The 25,414-nt window shown below is 41.3% G+C and overlaps 1 protein-coding gene across 1 annotated transcript in view; it reads left to right on the top strand.

Annotated features, from left to right (window-relative positions):
- The window catches only part of LOC121868652 (phosphatidylinositol phosphatase PTPRQ-like), a 25,061-nt gene extending 393 nt beyond the window's left edge, over positions 1–24,668 (top strand). The window contains exons 2-14 of the mRNA XM_042369488.1: positions 4,856–5,125; positions 7,916–8,209; positions 9,006–9,211; positions 12,062–12,243; positions 13,045–13,138; positions 13,730–13,865; positions 15,127–15,203; positions 17,625–17,767; positions 18,330–18,435; positions 18,634–18,782; positions 19,412–19,556; positions 21,014–21,089; positions 22,482–24,668. Coding sequence (XP_042225422.1) covers positions 4,856–5,125; positions 7,916–8,209; positions 9,006–9,211; positions 12,062–12,243; positions 13,045–13,138; positions 13,730–13,865; positions 15,127–15,203; positions 17,625–17,767; positions 18,330–18,435; positions 18,634–18,782; positions 19,412–19,556; positions 21,014–21,089; positions 22,482–22,549 — 1,946 coding nt within the window. The 3' untranslated portion in view covers positions 22,550–24,668. The remainder of the gene's footprint in view (positions 1–4,855; positions 5,126–7,915; positions 8,210–9,005; positions 9,212–12,061; positions 12,244–13,044; positions 13,139–13,729; positions 13,866–15,126; positions 15,204–17,624; positions 17,768–18,329; positions 18,436–18,633; positions 18,783–19,411; positions 19,557–21,013; positions 21,090–22,481) is intronic.
- The last annotated feature ends 746 nt before the right edge of the window (positions 24,669–25,414 follow it).

Here is a 25,414-nt window from a genome sequence, read left to right as displayed (position 1 = left end):
GTTGATGGTGAAGGTGATGCTTAATGCAAGTGGAATAATGATGTTCATAGTGAATGTTGTTGACGATGGTATTAATGCATGGTGGTGGTAGTACATGGTGGTGGTGGTGGTGGTGATGATGGTAGTGCATGGTGGTGGTGGTGGTGGTGGTGATGATGGTAGTGCATGGTGGTGGTGGTGGTGGTGGTGATGATGGTAGTGCATGGTGGTGGTTGTGGTGATGATGGTGGTATGGTGGTGGTGGTGAGGTGGTGATGATGGTGAGTACATGGTGGTGGTGTTGATGTTGGTAGTACATGGTGGTGGTGGTGTGGTGGTGATGGTGGTACATGGTGGTGGTGGTGGTGGTGATGGTACAGTACATGGTGGTGGTGGTGGTGGTGATGATGGTGAGTACATGGTGGTGGTGTGGTGGTGTTGATGGTAGTATGTGGTGGTGGTGGTGGTGTTGATGATGGTGGTACATGGTGGTGGTGGTGGGTGGTGATGATGGTGGTACATGGTGGTGATGATGGTGGTACATGGTGGTGGTGGTGGTGGTGATGATGGTGGTACATGGTGGTGGTGGTGGTGATGATGGTGAGTACATGGTGGTGGTGGTGGTTGGTGATGATGGTGGTACATGGTGGTGGTGGTGTTGATGGTGGTATATGGTGGTGGTGGTGGTGTGATGATGGTGAGTACATGGTGAGGTGGTGGTGGTGTAGTGATGGTAGTACATGGTGGTGATGTTGAGTACATGGTGTGGTGGTGGTGGTGGTGATGATGGTGAGTACGCATGGTGGTGGTGGTGGTGATGATGGTGGTAAAGATCGTTGGTGGTGGTGGTGGTGATGATGGTGAGTATGGTGTGGTGGGTGGTGGTGGTGGTGGTGGTGCACATGGTGGTGGTGGTGGTGGTAATGATGGTGAGTACATGGTGGTGGTGGTGGTGGTGATGATGATGGTGAGTACATGGTGGTGGTGGTGATGATGGTAGTACATGGTGGTGGTGGTGGTGGTGATGATGGTAGTACATGGTGGTGGTGGTGATGATGGTAGTACATGGTGGTAGTCAGGCATGGGTTAATTAATTAACTTAATCGTTAACTTTTACAAGTTCACAATTAAGTTAAATTAACTTAGCTTAACTAGTTAACTTTTGAAATAACAGTTTAACGTAACTTAACTTAATCGAAAATTTGGCAAATTAATTGATTAACTTCGATTAATTATCAATTAGAAAATATAATAAATAATATATAACGCACGAGCCCCGGTGAGAGTCCACACTGTTGACCTTCCTGTACAGTACACCAGACTGCCTCACTGTTCACGTATTCAAACTACAGTATTTATTGACTCTTCTGGAAAACATTTACACGATATTAAGTTATTTAATCCACGTGAAAATTACCCTAATTTAATTTGACACAGACTGGTTAACGTACTCGAACAATCTTCATTAGTTAATGTTTAAAAATTCAAGTTAACTTAATTTGAAAAAAATAAACATTAACTCCACTAATTAAATTTGAAACTTAATAATCGCCCCATGCCACTGGTAGTGATGGTGGTAGTACTTGGTGGTGGTAATGGTGGTAGTACGTGGTGGTGGTAATGGTGGTAGTACTTGGTGGTGGTAATGGTGGTAGCACATGGTGGTGGTAATGGTGGTAGCACATGGTGGAGGAGATGATGGGTGGGAAGTGCTTGGTGTGGTGTGTGGTGGTGAGTACTTGGTGGAGGTAATGGTGGTAGTGCTTGGTGTGAGGTGGTAATGGTGGTGAGTGGCGTTGGTAATGGTGGTGGTACATGGTGTGGTGGTGATGGTGAGTGAGTACATGGTGGAGGTAATGGTGGTGGTATGGTGGTGATAAAGTGTGCACATGGTGTGGTGGTGATGGTGGCAGTACATGGTGGTGATGTGGTGGTGGTAATGGTGGTAGTATATGGTGGTGATAATGAAGAGTGGTGATGGTGGGTGGTGATGGTGAGTGTGCATGGTGGTGGTACATGCTGGGTGAGTACGTAAATTGGTGATGTGGGTGGGTGAGAGGTGGGTGAGTAGTGTTGGTGGTATGGTGGTCTATAGTGGTGATGGTGGTGGTGTAGGTAATGGGGAATTTGGTAGTACATGGTTGGTAGTGCATGGTGGTGGTAATGGTGGCGATGGCGGTGGTAATGAGGTGGTGGTACATGGTGTATGAGAACAGTAATGAATTGGTGGTAATGGTGGTGGTACATGGTGGTAGTACATGGTGGTGGTAATGGTGGTGATGCTTGGTGGTAATGGTGGTGATGAGCGGTGGTAATGGTGGTGGTACATGGTGGTGTGAGTGGTGGTGGTGGTGGTGGTGATGGTGGTGGTGCATGGTGGGGTGGTGGTGGTGTGGTGGTGGTGCGTGGTTGGTGGTGTGGTTGCTGGTAATGGTGGTGGTGCATGGTTGGTTGGTGGTGGTTGTACATGGTGGTGTGGTAATGGTGGTGGTGGTGGGGTGGTGAGGTGTGGTGGTACATGGTGGTGATAATGAGGGTGGTGGTGGTGGTGGTGGTGTGGTAGTACATGGTGGTGTTTGTGCTGAGTATGGTGGTGGTGATGGTGGCAGTGCATGGTGGTGTGTGGTGAGTACATGGTGTGGTGGTGATGGTGGCAGTACATGGTGCTGGTAATGGTGAGTACATGGTAGTATATGGTGGTGGTGATGGTGGCAGTACATGGTGCTGGTGATGGTAGTACATGGTTGTGGTAATGTTTGTACATGGTGGTGGTGATGGTGGAAGTACATGGTGGTGGTAATGGTAGTACATGGTGGTGATAATGGTGGTAGTACATGGTGGTGGTGATGGTGGCAGTACGTGGTGCTGGTAATGGTAGTACATGGTAGTATATGGTGGTAGTACATGGTAGTATATGGTGGTAGTACATGGTAGTAGGGTAGTGTTTAGTTACTACCTGCTGTACCACTATAGAAGGGATCAGTGTGAGAGTGGGTCCCACAGGCAGTGTGGAGCAACACACTGAACACTTAGCTGTCGGTGTACAAGGTAACAGTATTGTTCTCTACAGCCGTTCACTTCCCCCAAGTAATATATCCATCCTACAGGCTCGGCCGCGTCTTGTAGCCACTCGACCTCTGCGATACATTACTTGTACTGTAGTGTATATTTGTGAGTTTTTCCGGAAGTTGAAATATTACACCAGATGACCGGACGTGACCAACTCCAATAAAACATCAGAGAAACAAAACATTACTAAATTATTGGTAATATTTCACTTAGCTCTCTCGAGCACCTACTGTGAGTTAGATCAGTTCTCTATACAAGATAAATTCTTTACCTCGAGAAAACAGCAGACCAATAACAAGAAGTTTTATTTTCATATTTTAGTTTTCGTCATTTTCCTCCCGTAAGTGTTGGGCGAGTAATCGTTTTATCCGCTGCCACATTTCCATTTGATCTGTTGTAAACACACAGACGCTTAACAACGACTCGGTACAATGTATCATTAATCCAAGATGAACCATCTAAATCTAACTAACCTAACCTAACTTAAATTAACCACAATTAAAGATATCGTGTCATCGTTAGGTTGGGTTAGGTTATCTTAGGTTAGTTTCGATAGGTTAGTTTAGCTCGTGTTATCTTGGATGAAAGATTTAGAATAAGAGTCACAGGAAGCGTTTGGTCAACAACAGGTTAGAATGGCGGTGGATTGACGTGCGGATACACATTTGTTATCTATACAAATAAATTATTGAAGTATACAAATGAGTTGTGGTGAGTAGGGCATGGAATCGAGTCACTCTACAGTACTTGTAGAAATTGAATTATTTCACAGTTATGGGAACCACAAAAAGTCATTAATCACAATATTTCATCTCCAGGGTAAAGAACATATAATATAGTACAGTAAATATTACTTTGTTATGTAAAATATTAAAGCAAACGCTGTGGTATGTTCTATATGTGAAGACGAACATTAAGGAATGAAGGTATACAACCTGTCGTCTAAATTTATCAGATATACATGTAGACTTACGTTATATACATGTTATGTATGATGTATAGTTTAAACAGTCCTGTAACAGTGTCGTGCAGTCATAGTACACTATAACGTCACTGTCACCTCAGGGTTGGCGCGTCGACCACACAGTCACCATGGTGAGACGTACTGTACGTGCACTTGTGTGAATACTCGCGTGTATGTTTGTGTCTGTGTTTTTTGTGTGTAACTTTACAAGGAAAAGTGTGTTTGTGTGTATGTGTGTATCTAAATGAATATAGTGTGTGTGTGTGTGTACCAGTACGATTATTTGTAAGTATTCTTGTACCGATATAAATAACTGTAGTGTAGGTGAAGGAGCAGCTGTGTGTCTGTGTGTGCGAGACAGTAGGCCCGGGTGTGTCCAGCTCATAGTAGTGTGCTAGACGGAGTACTCAGTAAAAGGTCTGGTCATGTCTGATATATTTATCATAAAACACAAGTTCCATACAGATGTGTCACTATCATGAGAGAACACTGGTCTTAACTCCTCCAAAACTCCTTCAACAGTCACTGTTAAAACTACCAAATAAGATAAACTGAGCATTACGGTGTTTGCAGTCTAAACCATGTTGATGAAATATACTTCAGCAGAGAAAGTTGAGAGAATGAAGAAAACTGTTGATGGTATTAAGAGAAGGTGTTCAGTCCTGGTCAGGATACTTGGAGGCTCAACAGCTGAAGTTAAACAAATAAGCGGCTTTGCCTCCAGGGTTCACACTTATAAAGTAATGGTATTACTTATCCCTGTAAGTACACAGAGGACTATATTAAACTAAGGACTTTATCATATTATTATTAACTACAGTTTTATGTAATTTTGTCCTCCAGCCCCGGGACCTCCAGCCATCACCCGGATACATTCTACAACTTCAGACTCTTTACTGGTGGTGTGGGAGCCCCCAGAGAAGCCCAGAGGCATCATAACAAACTACAGTGTTACCTGGAACACGTCGGTCGTGCCCGGTGTCACTGGAAACATCACCCAGTACACTATCACCAGCCTGGAGGCGTGTACCCTCTACAATATCACTGTCAAGGCCGCCACTATCAAAGGTTATGGTGACTGTGTTGACGCCAATGGTACTACAGGTTCTAAGCGTGAGTTTAACACGAATGAACTCTTATATTTTTTTCATTTGTAATATCACCGGTTTATTCCTTCATACACCAAGTGTTTTTATCCTGCATGGGTTTGTGTATAATAATAATAATAATATTAATGATAATAATAATAATAATAATAATAATAATAATAATAATAATAATAATAATAATAATAACAACAACAACAACAACAACAACAACAACAACAACAACAACAACAACAACAACAACACCCAAGGTGGCTGGTGGCTTTAGCAGGAATGGTGCAGAAACTGTCCCAAACTAATAGATGGGGAAGGATAGTTTTCAGAGGGAGTCAGTGTACTGAGTGCCTCTTAATAGGTGGATTTTAGTAGCAGTACAACACTGTTGTTCAGGGATTTTTCAATTGTGTTTATCACGTTAGTATCAGTCGCAGATTGCTCATAGATCACTGCACTGTTTTCTTGGTGGGAGGAGGAATGGAGTTGTGGGAGGTGGCTGGCTCTCTCGAGAGGACCGTTCAAAAGCTGTCGAAGTCTTTAAACTGCCAGGGGAACATATGAGCACGGGGGTGGAGGAGACTGCAGTGGGAGAGGGTAAACAAAGTGAAAGGTTACAGGGAAATAGTGCTAAGAATTATGACAAAACTAAATTAGGCAGGGAGTTAAAACCTAAACCCGACAAAGAGAGGATTCAGAACACGACTAACTTAAATGTCTACTACGCAAACAGTAGGAGTATGAGAAACAAAATGGATGAAATTAGGGCGTTCGTATGTACCTGTAATAGCATTCACCGAAACATGGATAAACTTAGACTCACGTGAGTTACCTGTCGAATACCAAATTAAAGGTTAAAAATTATTCCATACCGATAGGCAGATTAGGAAAGGAGGCGGAATAGCAATCTATGTCAGGGATAATATGAAGTGTGAAATAAATAAGGAAATAAAAACTGAGCGTAATACAGAAACAATTTGGATAGAATTAATTGATGGTAGGCAAAAATTAATCACAGGAGTAATATTTAAACATCCTAATCTTGATAGAGTTAATGAGAGACTTATTTGGGATGAAGTGCGCAGGGCATCCAGATATAGCAAGTCTGTATAGTAGGTAACTTTAACTTTAGCCATCTAGATGGGATCGATCTTACAGGTAACTCAGAATCAGAGGATTTTCTTGAAACAGTTCAGGACTGTTTCCTAAGTCAACATATAGCCGAACCCACCCGGGGTAATAATATACTCGATTTAGTTCTGTCAAACAGAGAAAACTTCATTAGTAATGTCGAGGTAGAGAACGAACTTGCAAACAGGAATCACAAAGAAGTACGATTCAAATTAGAATTTAATGGCAGTCGCAAGGAAAATTCCATTATAAATTCCCAGATTTCAGAAGGGCAAACTTTGATACTTTGAAGAGGCAGCTGAGAGAAGGGGTGACCCACACAATGTACCCATAGGGAGCGACCTCACTTTACCTGGAGACCTGATAATGATAACCTCACAAAATATGATGATTGAGGGTGACCTGACCACGAGATCTGAGGTTGACGAGTTCCCAAACAATTTAAATAATGAGTTATATAATGCACAAAGGCAGAGCATATCATACAGAAAACTCAGATCAAACAACAATGGCCCTAAATGGATAAATTGCCGAGATTATTATAAGGTATTGGCCAGTAGGGTTAAGACCGAGATAATAAAAGCAAAGAGGAATAATGAACTGAAGGTACCAAGGGAGGCGAAGTCAAACACCAATGATTCTTCCAAATGTATCAAATTTAAACACGAGACAAAATTGGACCACTACAGTCAGATACCGGCGAGCTAACTGATAACGACGGAGAAATGAGCAATAATCTGAATGGGCATTTTTTAACAGTTTTCACCACCGAAAATTTAAACATGATACCAGAGGCACCGATTGTATACAAAGATAGTGAAGAAAATAGATTAAGCGAGATAGTAGTGACTAGTAACCATGTTAGTAAGCAAAGAATGACAAAAATGATTCCGGGACTTAGAAACCTTCCATATCAGGATAGGTTAAAGAAACTTAACTTGCATTCCCTAGAAAGACGAAGAGTGCGGGGAGATATGATAGAAGTATTTAAGTGGGTGAAAGGAATCAATAAAGGGGATATAGATAAAGTTCTTATAATATCCAAAGAGGAGAGGACTCGGAACAACAGATTCAAGTTGGGTAAGTTTAGGTTTAGGAGGGAGATAGGAAGAAACTGGTTCACAAATAGGGTGGTGGACGAGTGGAACAAGCTTAGCAACTTTGTAGTAAGTGCGGGAACTCTGGAAAGTTTCAAAAGGAGGCTAAATAGATTCATGGATGATAGAGAGTGGTAGTAACTCTCGACAGGAGCTGCCATGCACAGGCCAACCGGCCTATTGCAGACTCCTTATTTTCTTATGTTCTAAAATGGATGAAACAAGATAACAATCACTTTCCTGGTCTCACATCCACACCCTGTATTTGCCCATGGAGGAATGCAGCTCCTCAACATAAACAATCAATATATCTTTTAGGATTAGAATATTAATTCAAAACTTCTTTATATAAGTACATAATATTATATTATTACAGGAGTTACATAGAACCAATATAATTAACACCCAATACAAACAATAAACTAATTATTACAAAGTACACATACCTTTCACGTCTCTTCCTTTCATAGACAACCGCTCTTGCAACAGAGACTCATACAAAATGAATACATCACATATCTTAATATTATGTAAGTATATAGTCATATGTAACACTCGTGACCATTGTTCCTCAGCTCCAGAGGCAACACAGAAGGTCAGCTGTGACCTGCCCACTTCCCCTCACGACCTGACCGTCTCATGGTCGAGTATCACGTCAAGTTGTCCAGTACTGAGGTATACAGTAAACTACACTGGTCACGTGCTGTGGTCACACGACAATACACACGGCTCACGAGACACAGACACCATATATGTGGACTTGAGGAACTTAACACCGTGGACGGCTTACAACGTGTGTGTAGCTGGAGTGATTGTCAACAACATTGTTGGTGCCTGGAACTGTTGCCAAGCCACTACCCCGGAGTCAGGTGAGAGTCTTGGTGTTACTGGTGACACAACATGACTACCACTACCCCGGAGTCAGGTGAGAATCTTGGTGTTACTGGTGACACAGCATCACCACTACCCCGGAGTCAGGTGAGAATCTTGGTGTTACTGGTGACACAACATCACCACTACCCCGGAGTCAGGTGAGAATCTTGGTGTTACTGATGACACAACATCACCACTATCCAGAGTCAGGTGAGAATCTTGGTGTTACTGGTGACACAGCATCACCACCCGGAGTCAGGTGAGAATCTTGGTGTTACTGGTGACACAACATCACTACTACCCCGGAGTCAGGTGAGAATCTTGGTGTTACTGGTGACACAACATCACCACTACCCCGGAGTCAGGTGAGAATCTTGGTGTTACTGATGACACAACATCACCACTACCCCGGAGTCAGGTGAGAATCTTGGTGTTACTGGTGACACAACATCACTACTACCCTGGAGTCAGGTGAGAATCTTGGTGTTACTGGTGACACAACATCACTACTACCCTGGAGTCAGCTTATAAGACAATAGCTTTAAGTGTTTGAGTGATAGAACTTTAACCAATAAACAAAATCAATATTAAAATAAACTTTTCAGTTTACCGTCAAGTGTAAAACATTATATGAAGGCCACATATCGTATTCATTCTCTGTTATAAGAGTTAAAACTAAAATATTTATTGTGTTGATAAATTAATAAGATGTTTGGCAGGATCCGAGAAACTAACTTGTGTTTCTTCACTAAATGTTTGAGTTTTATTGAGGAGTAAACTTTACCTTGGCAGCACCAGGGCCGCCAGCCTCCCTTAACCTAACAGACAAGAGCAGCAGCAGCGTCAAGGTGTGTTGGGATGAACCCGTCCAGCTGAACGGTGAGCTGACCCTCTACCAGCTGATCTGGGGAGCCAACAACAAGAGCCTATCCCACAACCTGACCTCCTACACCATCTCTGGCCTCCAGTCCAACTCACTATACAATGTTACACTACAGGTACAATGTTACAGTGTTACTCTACAGGTACACTGTTACAGTGTTACTCTACAGGTACAATGTTAGTGTTACTCTACAGGTACAATGTTACAGTGTTACTCTACAGGTACAATGTTGGCGTTACTCTACAAGTTCAATGTTACAGTGTTACACTACAGGTACAATGTTACAATGTTACTCTACAGGTACAATGTTACAGTGTTACTCTACAGGTACAATGTTACAGTGTTACTCTACAGGTACAATGTTACAGTGTTACTCTACAGGTACAATGTTACAGTGTTACTCTACAGGTACAATGTTACAGTGTTACTTTACAGGTACAATGTTACAGTGTTACTCTACAGGTACAATGTTACAGTGTTACTTTACAGGTACAATGTTACAGTGTTACTCTACAGGTGCAATGTTAGTGTTACTCTACAGGTACAATGTTACAGTGTTACTCTATAGGTACAATGTTACAGTGTTACTCTACAGGTACAATGTTACAGTGTTACTCTACAGGTACAATGTTACAGTGTTACTCTACAGGTACAATGTTAGTGTTACTCTACAGGTACAATGTTACAGTGTTAATCTACAGGTACAATGTTACAGTGTTACTCTACAGGTACAATGTTACAGTGTTACTCTACAAGTACAACTTTACAGTGTTACTCTACAGTTGCAATGTTACAGTGTTACTCTACAGGTACAATGTTACAGTGTTACTCTACAGGTACAATGTTACAGCGTTACTTTACAGGAACAACGTTACAGTGTTACTCTGCAGGTACAATGTTACAGTGTTCTCTAGAGGTACAATGTTACAGTGTTACTCTACAGGCACACTGTTACAGTGTTACTCTACAAGTACAATGTTACAGTGTTACTCTGTAGGTACAATGTTACAGTGTTAATCTACAGGCACAATGTTACAGTGTTACTCTACAGGTACAATATTACAGTGTTGCTCTATAGGTACAATGTTACAGTGTTAATCTACAGGCACAATGTTACAGTGTTACTCTACAGGTACAAGTTGCAGTGTTACTCTACAGGTACAATGTTACAGTGTTACTCTACAGGCACAACGTTACAGTGTCACTTTACAGGTACAATGTTAGTGTTACTCTACAGGTACAATGTTACAGTGTTACTCTACAGGCACACTGTTAAAGTGTTACTCTACAAGTACAATGTTACAGTGATACTCTATAGGTAAAATGTTAGTGTTACTTTACAGGCAAAATGTTACTTTGTTACTCTTCAAGTGCAATATTATTTTGTCAATTTATAACAGTGATGTAATCCGAGACCTGAGGGACGAGGCCGAAAATTGCCATTTGAGACCGTAAAAAGTCGAGACCGAGACCAATCGTAATTTTAGCATCTAGTATTCATAACCGTTTACATAAGCCGAGTTTTTAGAATAATTTGTGAGTAAAAAAAAGATCGAGTCTCGGTTCATGCAGGTATAAGAATTTAGAACACTTGACGATGAGAAACCCAGGGTTATTTACTGATGATTAAGTACCGTAATGCTCCATGGAAAGGGTTAGGTTAGGTACAGGTTGACAGGAGTTGACGCGTAATAAGACAATTTGTTCACTGAAGGAGTAGTATCAGTACAGAGGCAAGAGCACGGGGCAGACGTGCGCTCTGTGTGACCAGACTGGTAAGACTGCCGGGTGAGCCGCCAGACCTAGTACCTACCCGTGTTGATATGATTTACTACCCTGATGGTAGTTTGGGTGGCGCGTTTGTTTATCAGGTGCTGGACAATATTTCAATTCAAGGTAATGGTAACAGCACATACATAGAATATATATATATATATATATATATATATATATATATATATATATATATATATATATATATATATATATATATATATATATATCATTCGTCCATGTAACACGCGGACTTCCTTGTACAAATAATATCTCACTAGTTGGGAATAGAACCCTGGACCTCTACGTGCGAACAGGGATCGCTACCACCGCGCCACAAGGACAACAGAAGCATTCCTAGGTTTTGTTTTATTCCACACAAGGCCTGTTCAACGTGCTTGTTAAGCGCCGTGAACCTCCAGTGCTGATTGCCTGTGCCTAGATTTGCTTTTGTTGTCCTTGTGGCGTGGTGGTAGTGATCCCTGCTCACACGTAGAGGTCCAGGGTTTGATTCCCTCACTAGTTATGTGGATCCACATGTATATATTTTATACATATGGGTCCACATAACTTATACAACATACTAGGCCTTATACATATACCCCCCTGTACACCTACAGTAGGTAACTGAACAATACTCTGTCAGTAATATTATGTTGATAAGATTATTATTCATTATTCCTAAAATCATGCGGTTCAATAGACAATATCCTCAATAATGAGAACAGAGCTTCTGAAAACCTTTGGCACTAACGCCCGTATTATTAAACATCATCTTCCCTTGAAGAGGGTCGTCGTGTTTCAACCCGAGTTTTAAACTAAATGAGTCCTGAGGGACACCGCAGTACTGTACTTAACGGGGCGGTGTGGCGGTTAAATTAACTAATTCCAATTTTATAAATTAATTTTATTGGAGCTAAATCTGCTTTATTGTCATGTAACTTCTCTTGAACTCATCAAACCTAACTTAACCTAACCTAACCTAACCTTAGCTATGTTATCATAAGGTAATCAGCCAGGATGAACACCAGACCCTACACTGTTATACTTATTCTCTGAAAACATCATTGCTCTGAACATTATTAATACCCGTGAAGATATAATAATAAATGTGATGACAGTTTTTATTCTTTATGTCACAGTACCACACTGTCGCGTTCTTGTCATTTTTGGTTCTCACATTCACCTTCAGGCGGGGACGGCGGCAGGTGTTGGACCACCTGTATGGGACGCGGTGACCACAGACAAGGGCGTCAATGTTGGAGGCATCGTGGCGGGTGTGGTGGTGGGCGTCCTGCTGTTGGCTCTCATAGTCGCTGCTGTCGTCTTCAGGGACAAACTGAAGGACAAGATGAAGAAAAGAACACCACCCACGTAATGTTTCTCGTGTTTGTGATCTTACACCAGAAACAACTCGTAGTTTTCTCTCCTCCATCGACTCTTTTACGGAGCGTAACGGAGTGATATATCAGAGATTGTGATGTGGTGTTAAACATAGGTGGTTACAACATTAGTTAAATGTTTATGATTTATTGTATTTATTAAGACACAACATCCTTTTTACAGGAACCAAATCCAGTGCAACCTAACCTAACCTAACCTAACCTAACCTAACCTAATTGGAGTATGTTTCTGTAAGTAAGTCAGGCTTCAGGGGTTCTTGAGCGTGTATTTATATAAAAAAATACTTCTCATTTACAAAACGGCTCTGAAGCAAATTAAGTTACAGTACAGCATCCCGGCTCCTCCACAACACAGAGCCAGCACAAACACCTCAAACTGGACGTTGTCATGTGTACAGATTTAGTCCCGGATTAACTTACATTATAGACCGTTAATAATTATAACTCGCTGTTTACAGGAATCTCGTGTAATGGTTCAGAGAAAATACTCCACCAGAGTATATTTTGGGGAGTCATCACTCGTTCATTTCAAGCGTCAGGTTGTTGAGTCTAAACCCTTGTATTGCTTCAGTAGCGAGTGTCCTGCTAACCTGGCCTACGACTCCTGTCTCTTTTGGTTCATGAACCGCTTCTTGAGGCTTGATTAACTCCGGTTCATTATTTATTTATTTATTTATTTAATTATACATTTTTCACATACCAAATAATATGGTGAGAAAGACTAAAGGAGTGTGGAGGTCACAGACACGAAACTACTGTATTGTTCCTGCAGGTCACCCCCGCCGGAGTTGCCTATGACATCTCGTCCGCCGAGTGTCGTCGTCAGCACCGAAGTGAAGAAGAATGAGCTGCACGAATATATCGAGGTAGGTCTTGTGTCTGGGCTATGACTGTGAGACCTAGTGAAAGCCTTTGGTTAATGATGACATTTTTATATTTCAGTACAGTATTTTATTGTATTTTGTAGGGGGTGCCTCGATAAGCCGGGATTTGGGATAATTCGGCAAGGCCAGGATCCCGTGTGTGCCGAGTTATCGAGGTTTATTGTCTGTATAATATCCTATAAATTAATATATATTATGAGTTCATGTATGAAATCTTGTACGGTTGCTGACAAAGACTAACACAAAGAAGTGAGTACCTACACACCCTGGCTCCCTGCTACACCCCCAAACCACCCTTCCAGGTTCTCTCAGGGCTCACCCACCTACACAGGTTTCCAGCCAGCTCACCTGCCCTCCTCATTAGTTTCACAGTCATCCCACCTACCTACTTTGGTTATCTGGCATCCCATGTCTCCACAGACTCCCTGCCAGTTCACCCACCCACCCAACCTCCTTACCAACCCACCAACCCACCTATCAAAGCACCCCTCCACCTTGTGAACCTCTGGTCACACACTGAAGATCATGTAGAAAACACTTAATGTACCAAGATTATGCTGTCTACCTACTCAGTACCTGGAGGGGGACACCCATCGTGCCCTCGATGCAGAGTTAGCGCAAATTGACGAACAGAGTCCCAGCTTCCCACACTTCCATGCCAGAAAGGACTTTAATAAACCCAAGAACCGCTTCCAAAATATTTATCCATGTGAGTAGTTTGGATATCCTCCTTCATCCCAGCTTTAGTATTTTGATTCTTGTTTGTTTTTCTGTCTGTAAATGTGTATGTCTGTCTGTCCTTCTGTCTATGGGCGTATGTGTATCTCTTTGCTTATGGATGTTTGCGTATTTTTCTTCCTAGCTATGGTCGTGTGTGTGTATGTCTCACTCTGTCTGTGTGAGTTTCTCTGTTTTTGTTTTGTTTGTTTCTTCTTTGGTCTCTGTACCTGCGGTGAAAGTGTAAACTCTTTAAAAGAACGGAGACACGGCGATGGGTGAAGGTTAGACTATTATATTTCCTCCAGTAGTGAGGTTCTGTATCACACCAGTGTTTCATTTTAATCTATTAATATTATCAGTTACGTGTTTCCATGTCATTATAAATTACAGTAAATCTTAACATGGAAAAACTGTAAGTACTGTATTTTGATTGTATTTGTGTCGCTATTCTACATAATTTCTGTGTATAATTTTGTCTCAGTATTTTATATATTCGTTACATGTTTAGTGTTGTTGGTGGGGTCATTATTCTGCTTAATTAAAGAAGATAATTTTTGTCTTATTAATCTACATAAACTATTTTTTTCGTAGTGTGTGTGTGTGTAAGAAGATGATGATTACTGAATAAAACATTGAAAATTAAGATAGTGTGTTCAGTAGTGATGCTTAGAGACTCTGTAGAGATCTTGTAGAGACATTGTAGAGACCCTGTAGAGATGTAGAGACATTGTAGAGACCCTGTAGAGATGCAGAGACCTTGCGAGTAAAAGTTACAAGGTACAAATTGAACAAATATGGTTAACCAAGAACTTGTCGAAAGCTGCGTTAGTGAAGCATATAAGGGAGTGGGAGCTGACTGTGTGGCTCAAGGATAAATATTTTCGGTGAGTCAACCAATCGGTAAATTTTCTCTCTATTTGGCATAAACTCCAGTTGTCTCTTAAAGCTTATTCTGCGACTATCAATATTTAGTTTAATATATGTATATTTATAAAGAGCACTAACGTATGGACAAACAGGGTCATGTATATTTGGTGCCGTTTCGACAATACTCTTGTCATGTGTGAATATTAGTTTGTAACACTAATATGAACACTCATTCATCATCACACACTGTATCCAGGAACTGTACCTCTATAAACCATTAATTATTGATGACAAGCGTAATTACCACTTTAGTAAACATGCTTAAAGACTTTAGTTGTTAAAGCGTAGTAATACATTATAACATTATCCTGGACCTCCAACAGTCGACCACGCGAGGGTGAAGCTGTCTCCCATACCCGGCGTGGAGGGCTCTGAGTACATCAACGCCAGCTACGTCCTGGTAAGCCAAACCTAGTACTACTGTCACGATCCCAGAGGTTTAGTCATAAGTGATCATTACTCTCAGTTTAATTGCCATTATCATTTTACATTTACCAAGTCAAGAAATAAACCCTGAAACTACTATACATACAAATTAAACAGAAAAAAAACATTAAAGCTGCCCTAACATATACATATATTTAGTTATGTAGAATATATTGTGTTGTACAGCGGTTTTTATATGTCCCACTGCTGCTACCACTGTATAGCGACAACGGTCAGTATCACACAGTTATGCCACTAGTATATAGCGGAGATTAATGATATCCAACTGTTTTTATCAGTATATCGCGGCATTAACTGGTATTACCAATTTACTGTCACTAAGGATATCACACCAGCAGTTATCAGTATCGTGATCTATATTATCTAATCATTTGAATATCCTACTTCAGGCTTTGTTATCCAGACAAGGTAATGTAGGTAATGGTTCGGGCAGTAGGCGATTGGTATGTTTTGGTAGCACCGGCACAACAAGGGGTAGATCTTACGTTATCTTACCTAACTCAAACAACAAAAAGTTTATCAGTTTAAGAAATTCCTTGTCAGTAAAGATGGAATTAAATGAATACTCAGATTAAATACACGTAATTATTAATCCAAATTATTTAATACGAAAATCAATTACACAAGGAACATATATAAAATTCAAATTTTTCACCACAAACGTATGAGACAGATTCTTTTTTAATTCTTATTAATATGCAAAAAAAAAATAATAATAATAATACACACACTATATGTTGTCTGTGTGCGTGTGTGTAATAATAATAATAATAATAATAATAATTAACGGTATATATTGAAGAGCTTGTAGAAGGCTGAAAATATACAGTTACATATTTGGGGAATGGGTTGAATTACAAATAATATACAAGTGACATAAGTGACACAAATAAGACATATAGTAACTTAGATGTATAGTAACTTAGATGGGATCAGCTCAAACTACAGTTCATTTCAACATAGTGACAGTGTAGGGGCAGTGTTTACTGGAGTGAATACACTGATTTATTACATGTTATTGATAATTTTACAATGGTTGGGACTGGGCTGTTCTTATAGCGATCAGTTCGTGCACGTATGGGCTGGATGCGGTTGTGGTGTCGAACAATTCTCGGACAGGGGATCTCAGGTGGTAGTAGGGGCCGGTGTCGGGGATGGTGTAAGCTTCTTACAAAATTTGCAGATGAGGCCGTGGTGATGGTCAGTGAGAGTCGAAAGGGTCAGTGTGTTGAGCGCTTCTTGATATGTGGTGTGAGGAAGGAGAATAATCTTGCATGCCCTCTTTTGCACTTTTTCTAGGTGTTTACGTTGTGTGGCATTTAGAGGAAGACCAGGTGGGGAGGCATAGGTGAGCTTGGGAAGTATGAATGTTGTGTATACACTGAGGAGCTCGTGAGCAGGAACTCTGAGGACTTGAGTCGGCGGAGGAGGTGGAGACGGAAACTGGAGGATTTGACAACTTCACTGACGTGTGGTCCAATTTAGTTTGTTGTCTATGGTGACGCCGAGGAGCTTCGTGGAATCTACAACCTGGAGTGTTCCGGACCTAGGGTAATGGAGGAGGTGGGACAATGTCGGAGGAGAGGTTGATGTGCATAACCATGGTCTTGGTATGGTTGATGGTGACATGGTTGTTGGTGGCCCAGTTTTGGAGACTGTTCAATAAATCCTGAAGGGCGGTATAGTTGGGAGCAGGTTGACGCTGATCCCAATGGTGGAGTCGTCGACATATTTCCAGCGGAGGGGGTTTCTCTTAGGGCATCATTGATGAGCATAAGGAAGCAGAGTGGTCCCATCTTGGTGCCTTGGGGGACGCCACAGGTGAGTGACTGAAGGTGGAGACAGCCCTCGGAAGCGTACAGCTGCGTCGGTCACTGAGAAGTCTGTAAGCCATGGTATGAGATTTCTCCGAAGCCCGAGGTCAATAGCTTTGTTTATGTTGTGGTCGACTAGGTCGAACGCTTTAGTGAAATCAATGAAGGCGACAGCTACAGACGTTTTCGTTTCTCGAGATGGCGGTATATGTAATCGAGAAAGCTGACAAGACAGTGAGTGGTGGAGGAAGTTTATGTTGCCAAATTGCTGATACGACCCTGCAATATCAGCATAAGCCCTGGTGTGTGTGTGTGTGTGTGTGTGTGTGTTGTTTAAGCATTTCCACATTTTTGAAGATAGAGAACTGAAATTTTGTAATAAGATATGAATATCCTAAGAGATGGCCATGATATATTGAATATATCCTAACCCCCCACCCCCTACTCCCCACGACCACCCGTGAGAATCGGTCCACAGTTTTGTAGATAAAATAGCTGAAATTTGGTAGGGAGGTGCGGGTGTTTATTACTGACGCAGCTGTCTCCTCTTCCCCTAACAGGACATACACGAGAGACCTTACTTCATCGCCACCCAGGGCCCCAAGCTGAACACCGTGAAGGACTTCTGGAGGATGGTGATGGAAAGGAGTGTACACCATCATCATGCTCTCCAACGTCAGGGAGAAGGGCAGGTGGTGTACAGGTGAGATGTGAGGTGTGAGTATGTGAGTGTACAGGGTGAGTATGGAGTGCAGGGTGTGAGTATGTGAGTGCAGAGTGATATGTGAGGTACAGGTGAGTATGTGAGTGTACAGGGTGAGTATGGAGGTACAGGGTGAGTATGTGAGGTGGGAGAGTGGGTGAGTGTACAGCACCAGTAAATAGCTCAGATAACTGCACAGTGTGAGGAGGTGCACATGATGAGGAGCATGATGATGAGGAGGTGCACAGATGAGAGGTCGGGGGTGGGGGTGAGGAGGTGCACGGGGGAGGGGGGGAGGAGGGAGGGACAGGGTTTTATTACAACACTAAAACCTGATTTGTAAGGACAGAAATAACTGAACAAACTACATCGCTGATCATTGATGGTACAGTACTTCAGCAAATCGAGAATACTGAACATCCAAGTGACGATCACCACCACATGTTAAGTGACGATAAGCTGGAAGTAATAACTCGTCTCTTATGTACAGTACAGTATGTTGATGTTGTTCTGTACTGTTGTAAATCACTGTTGGTACGGGTGTAAATTTCAATTGCGAAAGAATGTATCCTAATGAAACTTGCATCAACATCGGCAGCTACATCATCCGCAACCACAGGGAGGAGAGGCAAGAACTGTACTCCATCAGGTACCTGGAGGTGGCGGCGGTTAGTGTTTACGTCTGTACTGTTATTAGTTACTCTTCATACTTGCATACTTTAAATATTAATCAATGTAAACAAAACAACAGCTGGAACAGTTTCTATCAGCCATCATTGTCTTCATAAAGTGTCTTAAGAATTTAACATTGAGTCAGGATATATTAACTTATGGCCTCAGTCTTGACGGCACCTCACACAACACAGGGTGAGCAGAAGAGGATGGTAAAGCAGTACCACTTCACCGCCTGGCCAGACTTCGGAGCTCCAAAACACGTCACTGACCTCCTCGACTTCATGGCTGATATCCGCTCCACTATGCCGACCAATGGTGACCACCTCCTAGTACACTGTAGGTAAGGGGCCGCGCTAAACACCTTCGACATATACAACAACACAATATACCACAACACAACACAATATACCACAACACAACACAATATACCACAACACAACACAATATACCACAATACATAACATTATACGACAACACAACACAATATACCACAATATACCACAACACATCACAACACAATATACCACAACACAAAACAATATACCACATCACAACACAATCTACCACAACACAACGCAGCACAATCTACCATAACACAACGCAGCACAATATACCACAACACAACACAATATACCACAATATACCACAACACATCACAACACAATATACCACAACACAACACACTATACCACAATATACCACAACACATCACAACACAATATACCACAACACAACACAAAATACCTCAACACAACACAATATAACACAATACAACACAATATATCACACCTATATCACATCCCTCAACACAGTTTCACACTCGACAGTCCCAGTACAAAAAGAATTGCAAATTACTATGTCTCAGTGCTAGTGTAAAGGCCATTCTTATCTGTGTCTCAGCGCTGGTACAAAGGCATAACTATCTGTGTCTCAGCGCTGGTGTAAAGGCCATTCCTATCTGTGTCTCAGCGCTGGTGTGGGACGGACAGGGACGTTTATTGGACTGTGGAACCTAATAGACGAGGCTGACGCAGACACGACAACCGAGTACGTCAACATCAAGCAGACAGTGATGAAGATGAGAAAACGACGACCCATTATGGTCCAGTCCACGGTGAGTGTGTGTGTGTGTGTGTGTGTAGCTGACAATAAAGGGGTCAGTTAGCCCCCTCTCAAACAGCAGGGGCGGTGTACACAAAACTTATATGGGCCTTGATAGTTGTGTTAGTTAAAAGACCTCGGGAGCACTTTCAAGTCCCGTAATAGTCGTCTGTTAGTTGATACCCTGGCGACCCACCAGCAACATCAGCGGCGGCAACACATTTATCGGGAAAGGAGAGATATATTTAATGAATAGTGATTCTGAACTCATCATGCGATATCGACTGGACTGGACAGGTATCATGGCAGTGACTGATTTAGTGAGGGAGACACTATAGAGTAGAGCTGGGAGGAATAGGGCTCTAACCCCAGAGATGAAAGTGGCCATAACCTTGCGTTGTTTAGCGACTGGAAGAATGAATGCAACTGTGAAGCAGTGATGATTTTGGAACCACTCAGCCAACTACCATGCGGTACTATAACTCAGACACTGAATGCACTAACTGAACAAAACATTTGTTGTCAATTTGTGAAGTTCCCACTCACTCAATGAGAAATTCAAAGAAAGCAAGCTGAATTAATTAATTGAAATTGGTGGGTTTCCCAGTGTTGTGGGGCGATTGATGGCACACACATAAAAGTTGTGGTTCCTTGTGTAAATGAACATTTATATGTTAACAGGAAACGCTACCATAGCATAAATGTACAAGTAGTGTTTGATGCTACAAACAAAATAATGGACACTGTGGCAAGGTGGCCCTGTTCAGTGCATGATGCACGAATTATTATTTTTTTTTTTGAGGAAAGTCTTGAAGCGGCCATTCAATGTTAACTTTTTTTTCTTCACTTGCATCCACCAATAATAATAAAGTCTGGTCTGCTGTCCAGATGGGCTTCCTTTTCTTTCGTGGGTTGAGGCTTCCATGTCCGTGATGTTCCTCTTGTCCGCTCCTTTAATAACATGTTCGTTTACATGCTGCACGGCAAGGTTAAGCCACCGATCACTATCCTTGGTTAATAAATCCTCCTTCAAACGGCATAGATTAGATTTTTTTTGATGATCAAGATGTAAATAATGAAATTAATCTTCATGATTTTAATGAGGTTATTCAGCCATAAGACCATTTTATATGATGAACTCCTGCTATCTGTAGCGCTGTTTAGCGGTACTTAACAAACAACTGTTTGTGAGGTAAAAGTTTGCTAGTTAAGCTTTGTAAATAACTTTAAATTTTACTGCTGGCTAACAGAACTACAGTATTAAGTCATTAGCAGAAAAGTTTTGGGTATACCGGCCAGTTGCAGGTCTTTAATTTTTCATTGACTTATTTTCACGTATCATACTTTGTAGATTGTATGTGTGTTATTGTTATTGTTCTCTCTCTCTCTCTCTCTCTCTCTCTCTCTCTCTCTCTCTCTCTCTGTAACTAATAAACACAGAAGATAACTCTCACATCTCTTCCCCTACAGGAACAGTTCTTGTACCTGACTAAATGCATCTCGGCGTACTTAGAAGCACCTCACCTGTGGGCCAAACAACAAGAAGGTGTGTGTGTAATAATAATAATAATAATAATAATAATAATAATAATTAACGGTTTATTGAAAGAGCTTGGCAGCCAGAAGGCTGAAAATATACAGTTACATATTTGGGGAATGGGTTACGAATTACAAATAATATACAAGTAACATAAGTGATACAAATAAGATATATAATAACTCGATGGGGAAAAGCTCAAACTACAGTTCATTTCAACATAGTGACAGTGCAAGAAGTAGTGTTTACTGGGAGTGAATACACTGGTCTATTACAAGTTATTGATAATTTTTACAATGGTTGGGACTGGGCTGTTCTTATAGCGATCAGTTCGTGCACGTATGGGCTGGATGCGGTTGTGGTGTCGAACAGCAATTCTCGGACAGGGGATCTCAGGTGGTAGTAGGAGCCGGTGTCGGGGATGGTGTAGAAGCTTCTTACCAAATTTGCAGATGAGGTCGTGGTGATGGTCAGTGAGAGTCGAAAGGGTGTGTGTGTGTGTGTGTGTGTGTGTGTGTGTGTGTGTGTGTGTGTGTGTGTGTGTGTGTGTGTGTGTGTGTGTGTGTTGGTTATTGCACTCCAACTTTTCTCCCTTGTCATTTTAAACACCATTTCTATATATCCCTCCTCCCTCCCTCCCCCCCCCATTACCCCCCTCCCCGTCCACTACCTCCCTCCTTCCCTTCCTTCTCTCCCTCCTTCCCTTCCTTCTCTCCCTCCTTCCCTTCCTTCTCTCCCTCCTTCCCTTCCTTCTCTGTTGAGGTGACTGTGTCCTAGTAAGAGAGGATGAAAGATGATGTTTTGATAAATATATAGATGGTTTCGTACATACATACATACATACATACATACATGGAAAGAGAAGTGCTCCACATGTATGTTTTGATGGTATGGAGTGCGGTGGTTGAGTGTATACAGTGCTAACCCACTGTCCTTTGAGTAGGGATTCTCACCCTATAGATCCCTGGCACTATGGTCGGAAAGCCGGGCCTTAGAGTCACTTAATCCATGGTCGGGGGTGCCACTCCTAGTCCACCCTGCTGTAAATGGGTGCCACACTGCCTCCTTATCAGACAATTCTATCCCCCATTATATTGTATTGTTTACTCTCATTGTTTACACTACTGCCATTGTTTACTTTACTACCATTGTTTACACTACTGCCACTGCTTACCCTACAGCCATTGTTTACACGGCTGTCATTGTTTACATTACTGTCATTGTTTACACTACTGCAATTTCTACTCTATAGCCATTGTTTGCACTACAGCTATTATTTATACTACAATCATTGTTTACATTACTGTCATTGTTTACACTATAGCCATTGTTTGCATTACAGCCATTGTTTATACTATAGTCGTTGTTTACATTACTGACATGGTTGCACTTCTCCCTCAGACGACAACCACATCTACGACAACGGTGCCTTCGAGGACAACGACGACCCTATCTATGTTAATACTTAGAGCTAATACTACTCCTTACTCCAAGTGTTACCGCCTACTACAAGATCCACCACTGACTACAAGAGGTACTGAGAGAGTGGTGGCTTTTGTAGTGAGTGTTAGCTCTCATTACAAGAGCTTCCACTCACTACAAGACCTGCCATTCACTCCAAGGCCAACCACAGGAGATATGAAAAATTTCTTTCTCGTATGCAAATGTGTTCAAGTTTCACCTAATGTAAGCAGTCAACAGAAATGAACCAAGTTAGCTGTGTGTCTTCAGAAAAACTCTCTTGACAGAAGCTACGAGTCAGTCCACAGGCAGGCGTTAAAGTTAACCTCAAGCAGGAGAGTCTGTACGTCTGTGTTGGCTGTAGTTACTCTTACAACAAGTTATTTCGACTCATTGATAAGCAGAGGTGTGATTATTTACAACCAGTCGTTTGTAAATAGGTTTGTGTTTTCCAGATACTCAAGAATAAGTGGGTATAATCCACCCAAGCCTTAATCAACGTGTTTCTTTAATTATAAATGGGCTTTTTTCCATTCAGGTTTATGAATACTAAATCCTCACTCACTGACTCACTAGCTGACAGGCGGATTCACTCACTGACTAAATAATTTTCTTTTTCACCAGCCCGAACGAACGTGAACAGCTTATGATCAATTAGTAACCACTTTTGTAACAGTTAAAACAATTCTGCTTCACTTAGAAAACTGTCTCATCATATCTTCACTTAATACCACAGATTTAAGTGACCTAGGTATTTCTGACTCACTTACATGTTTATTATTCACCCTTCTTAACATCAGTGTTTGTATAAGTGAATCGTAGTGAGTATTATTGCAAGGTTTACTCTCTAGGTGGTAACACTTGCTTGTCTGTCTTCTTGATATGAAAGTAAACCTATAGTAGGTCACAATTTTAACTTCTTGACACTTTCTCTAGTTATAAACATAAAACTAGTATTCTATTCGATATGTAAATTCGTTGGTGATATTATTTACTCAAACCATAGCATTAAGAGGGTGGAAATTAACAGTGGTGCTACAGATTTCATGTATATTGAAATAGTGAGACAAGTCCATGTTGATCAATGTACAGCACTCCGTTCTGAATGATGTTTACTACGGTGTTGTGTGTTTTACTTCGAGCTCCCTGTCATGTCCTACATCACACGTGTTATTTCACTACTGGCTGAGGTTCTCACACACGTAGACCCTCCAGGCCTTCTTTGGGAGACAAAATCGTCGAACTCAAGAAGAACTGATGGAGAGGTGAGGACTTCTTTCGCCTGTGGATTAATACAGACAGATAATAATAATGATGGTGGTGGTGCTGGTGGTCCACCCTAAACCACATCCACACCCTGCAGGAGTACGGGAGTGTGAGGGAGACTAGGCCAAGATGTATAGTCACATTACTCATGATGAATAAAGCGGTTTCTATTGGATGAGTCGATAATATGAACCCATTCCGAGATGCGACTGTCTGTGTGATACATAATTATTAAGTTACCTCATTGATAAGACGATGGAAACTGGACCTCCAAGGTAAAGTGTTTCAGTAAAATCGTTATACAAGATTACCATTGGTATGTATATAGACAATGCAGTTATACAGTTCAGCATGTGTATAGACAACGCAGGTATACAGTATAACATAGACCGTGCTGGTATACAACGATAGTAAACAGTATAGTAATTCGAGTTAGGATAATCGACCAAATCATCAGACTCTTAATCTAAAGATTCATTGGTCCCCTTCAGTAGTCTAGTAACCTAGTTTAGCCTCACATGAATTTTGGAACATTGAACCTTCGAAGAAAGGAACCTGCTGAAAAATGAACCTTCGGACCAATGAATCATCATAACATAAGCCACTTAGTCTCATTTTGTGTTGTCTCCTGAGGAATGACTCTTAGGTCCTGTCTCCATCTTCCTTGACAGTTTTACTCGCGGTGCTGTTCACTTGTGCTCTGTGGATGTTCTTTGTGATAATATTTAGTTGTAAAAATGTTAGAGTACTGTACCTTGTGAAGATGATTATTATTGTTAGAATTATTGTTAATTGAACAATATACCTGTATGTTCGGCTTTGTAATTAAATAAAACACTATTTAAAAAAACATTTAAGTATTCTCCTGTAGTATACACCATTAGTTCTTAAATACTGCACAGTAGTTGGTCGTTGTCTGATCATATAATGTGTTGTACTACTTCGAGAAGTTGTGACATTAAGCCAAAGTCTTACAACCCTCTGAGATGAACCACTAAATCACTTAGAGGATCTTTATTTATGCTGACAGATGAAATTATTCTAAGTGGTCATATATATATATATATATATGTGTGTGTGTGTGTGTGTGTGTGTGTGTGTGTGTGTGTAAATATACTGAATATATTTCATTTAGTCCATATAGCACACGGACTTCAACATATAATCAACGACCTCACCGCCAGGACTCGAACCCTCGACCTGCTGGATTCGGTAAAATGCTACTGACATCCACATAAGCAGCACGGGCAGTTCCCAATGAGAGTTTCACGGCGCCATCAGCTCGATGAACAGGCTTTGTGTGAAATATCACATAGTCTAGAACTGCTTTTAGTTCTCTTGTGGTATGGTTGGTAGCATTCACTGGTCCAATGCATTAGGTCCAGGGTTCGAGTCCTGGCCGGTGAGGTCGTTGATATATATATATAATTATTATTGTTTTTAATATTAACATGTTCATATTATGTACAAATGAATAGATTCACACCAAACCTCACTTCACCTCACCTTCTTTAGATATAAGTTGTGTATCTTATGATGATAAACGACAATTTAAACAGCAGATTTTGATATACAAGATTTAATTTTCTAGATCACGAAGGATAGGG

The sequence above is a fragment of the Homarus americanus genome, unplaced genomic scaffold, assembly GCF_018991925.1.
Source record: "Homarus americanus isolate GMGI-L3 unplaced genomic scaffold, GMGI_Hamer_2.0 scaffold30535, whole genome shotgun sequence".
Taxonomy (NCBI): Eukaryota; Metazoa; Arthropoda; class Malacostraca; order Decapoda; family Nephropidae; genus Homarus; species Homarus americanus.
Note: the sequence above shows the minus strand (reverse complement) of the source record. Positions and strands in the feature narration are given on the sequence as shown.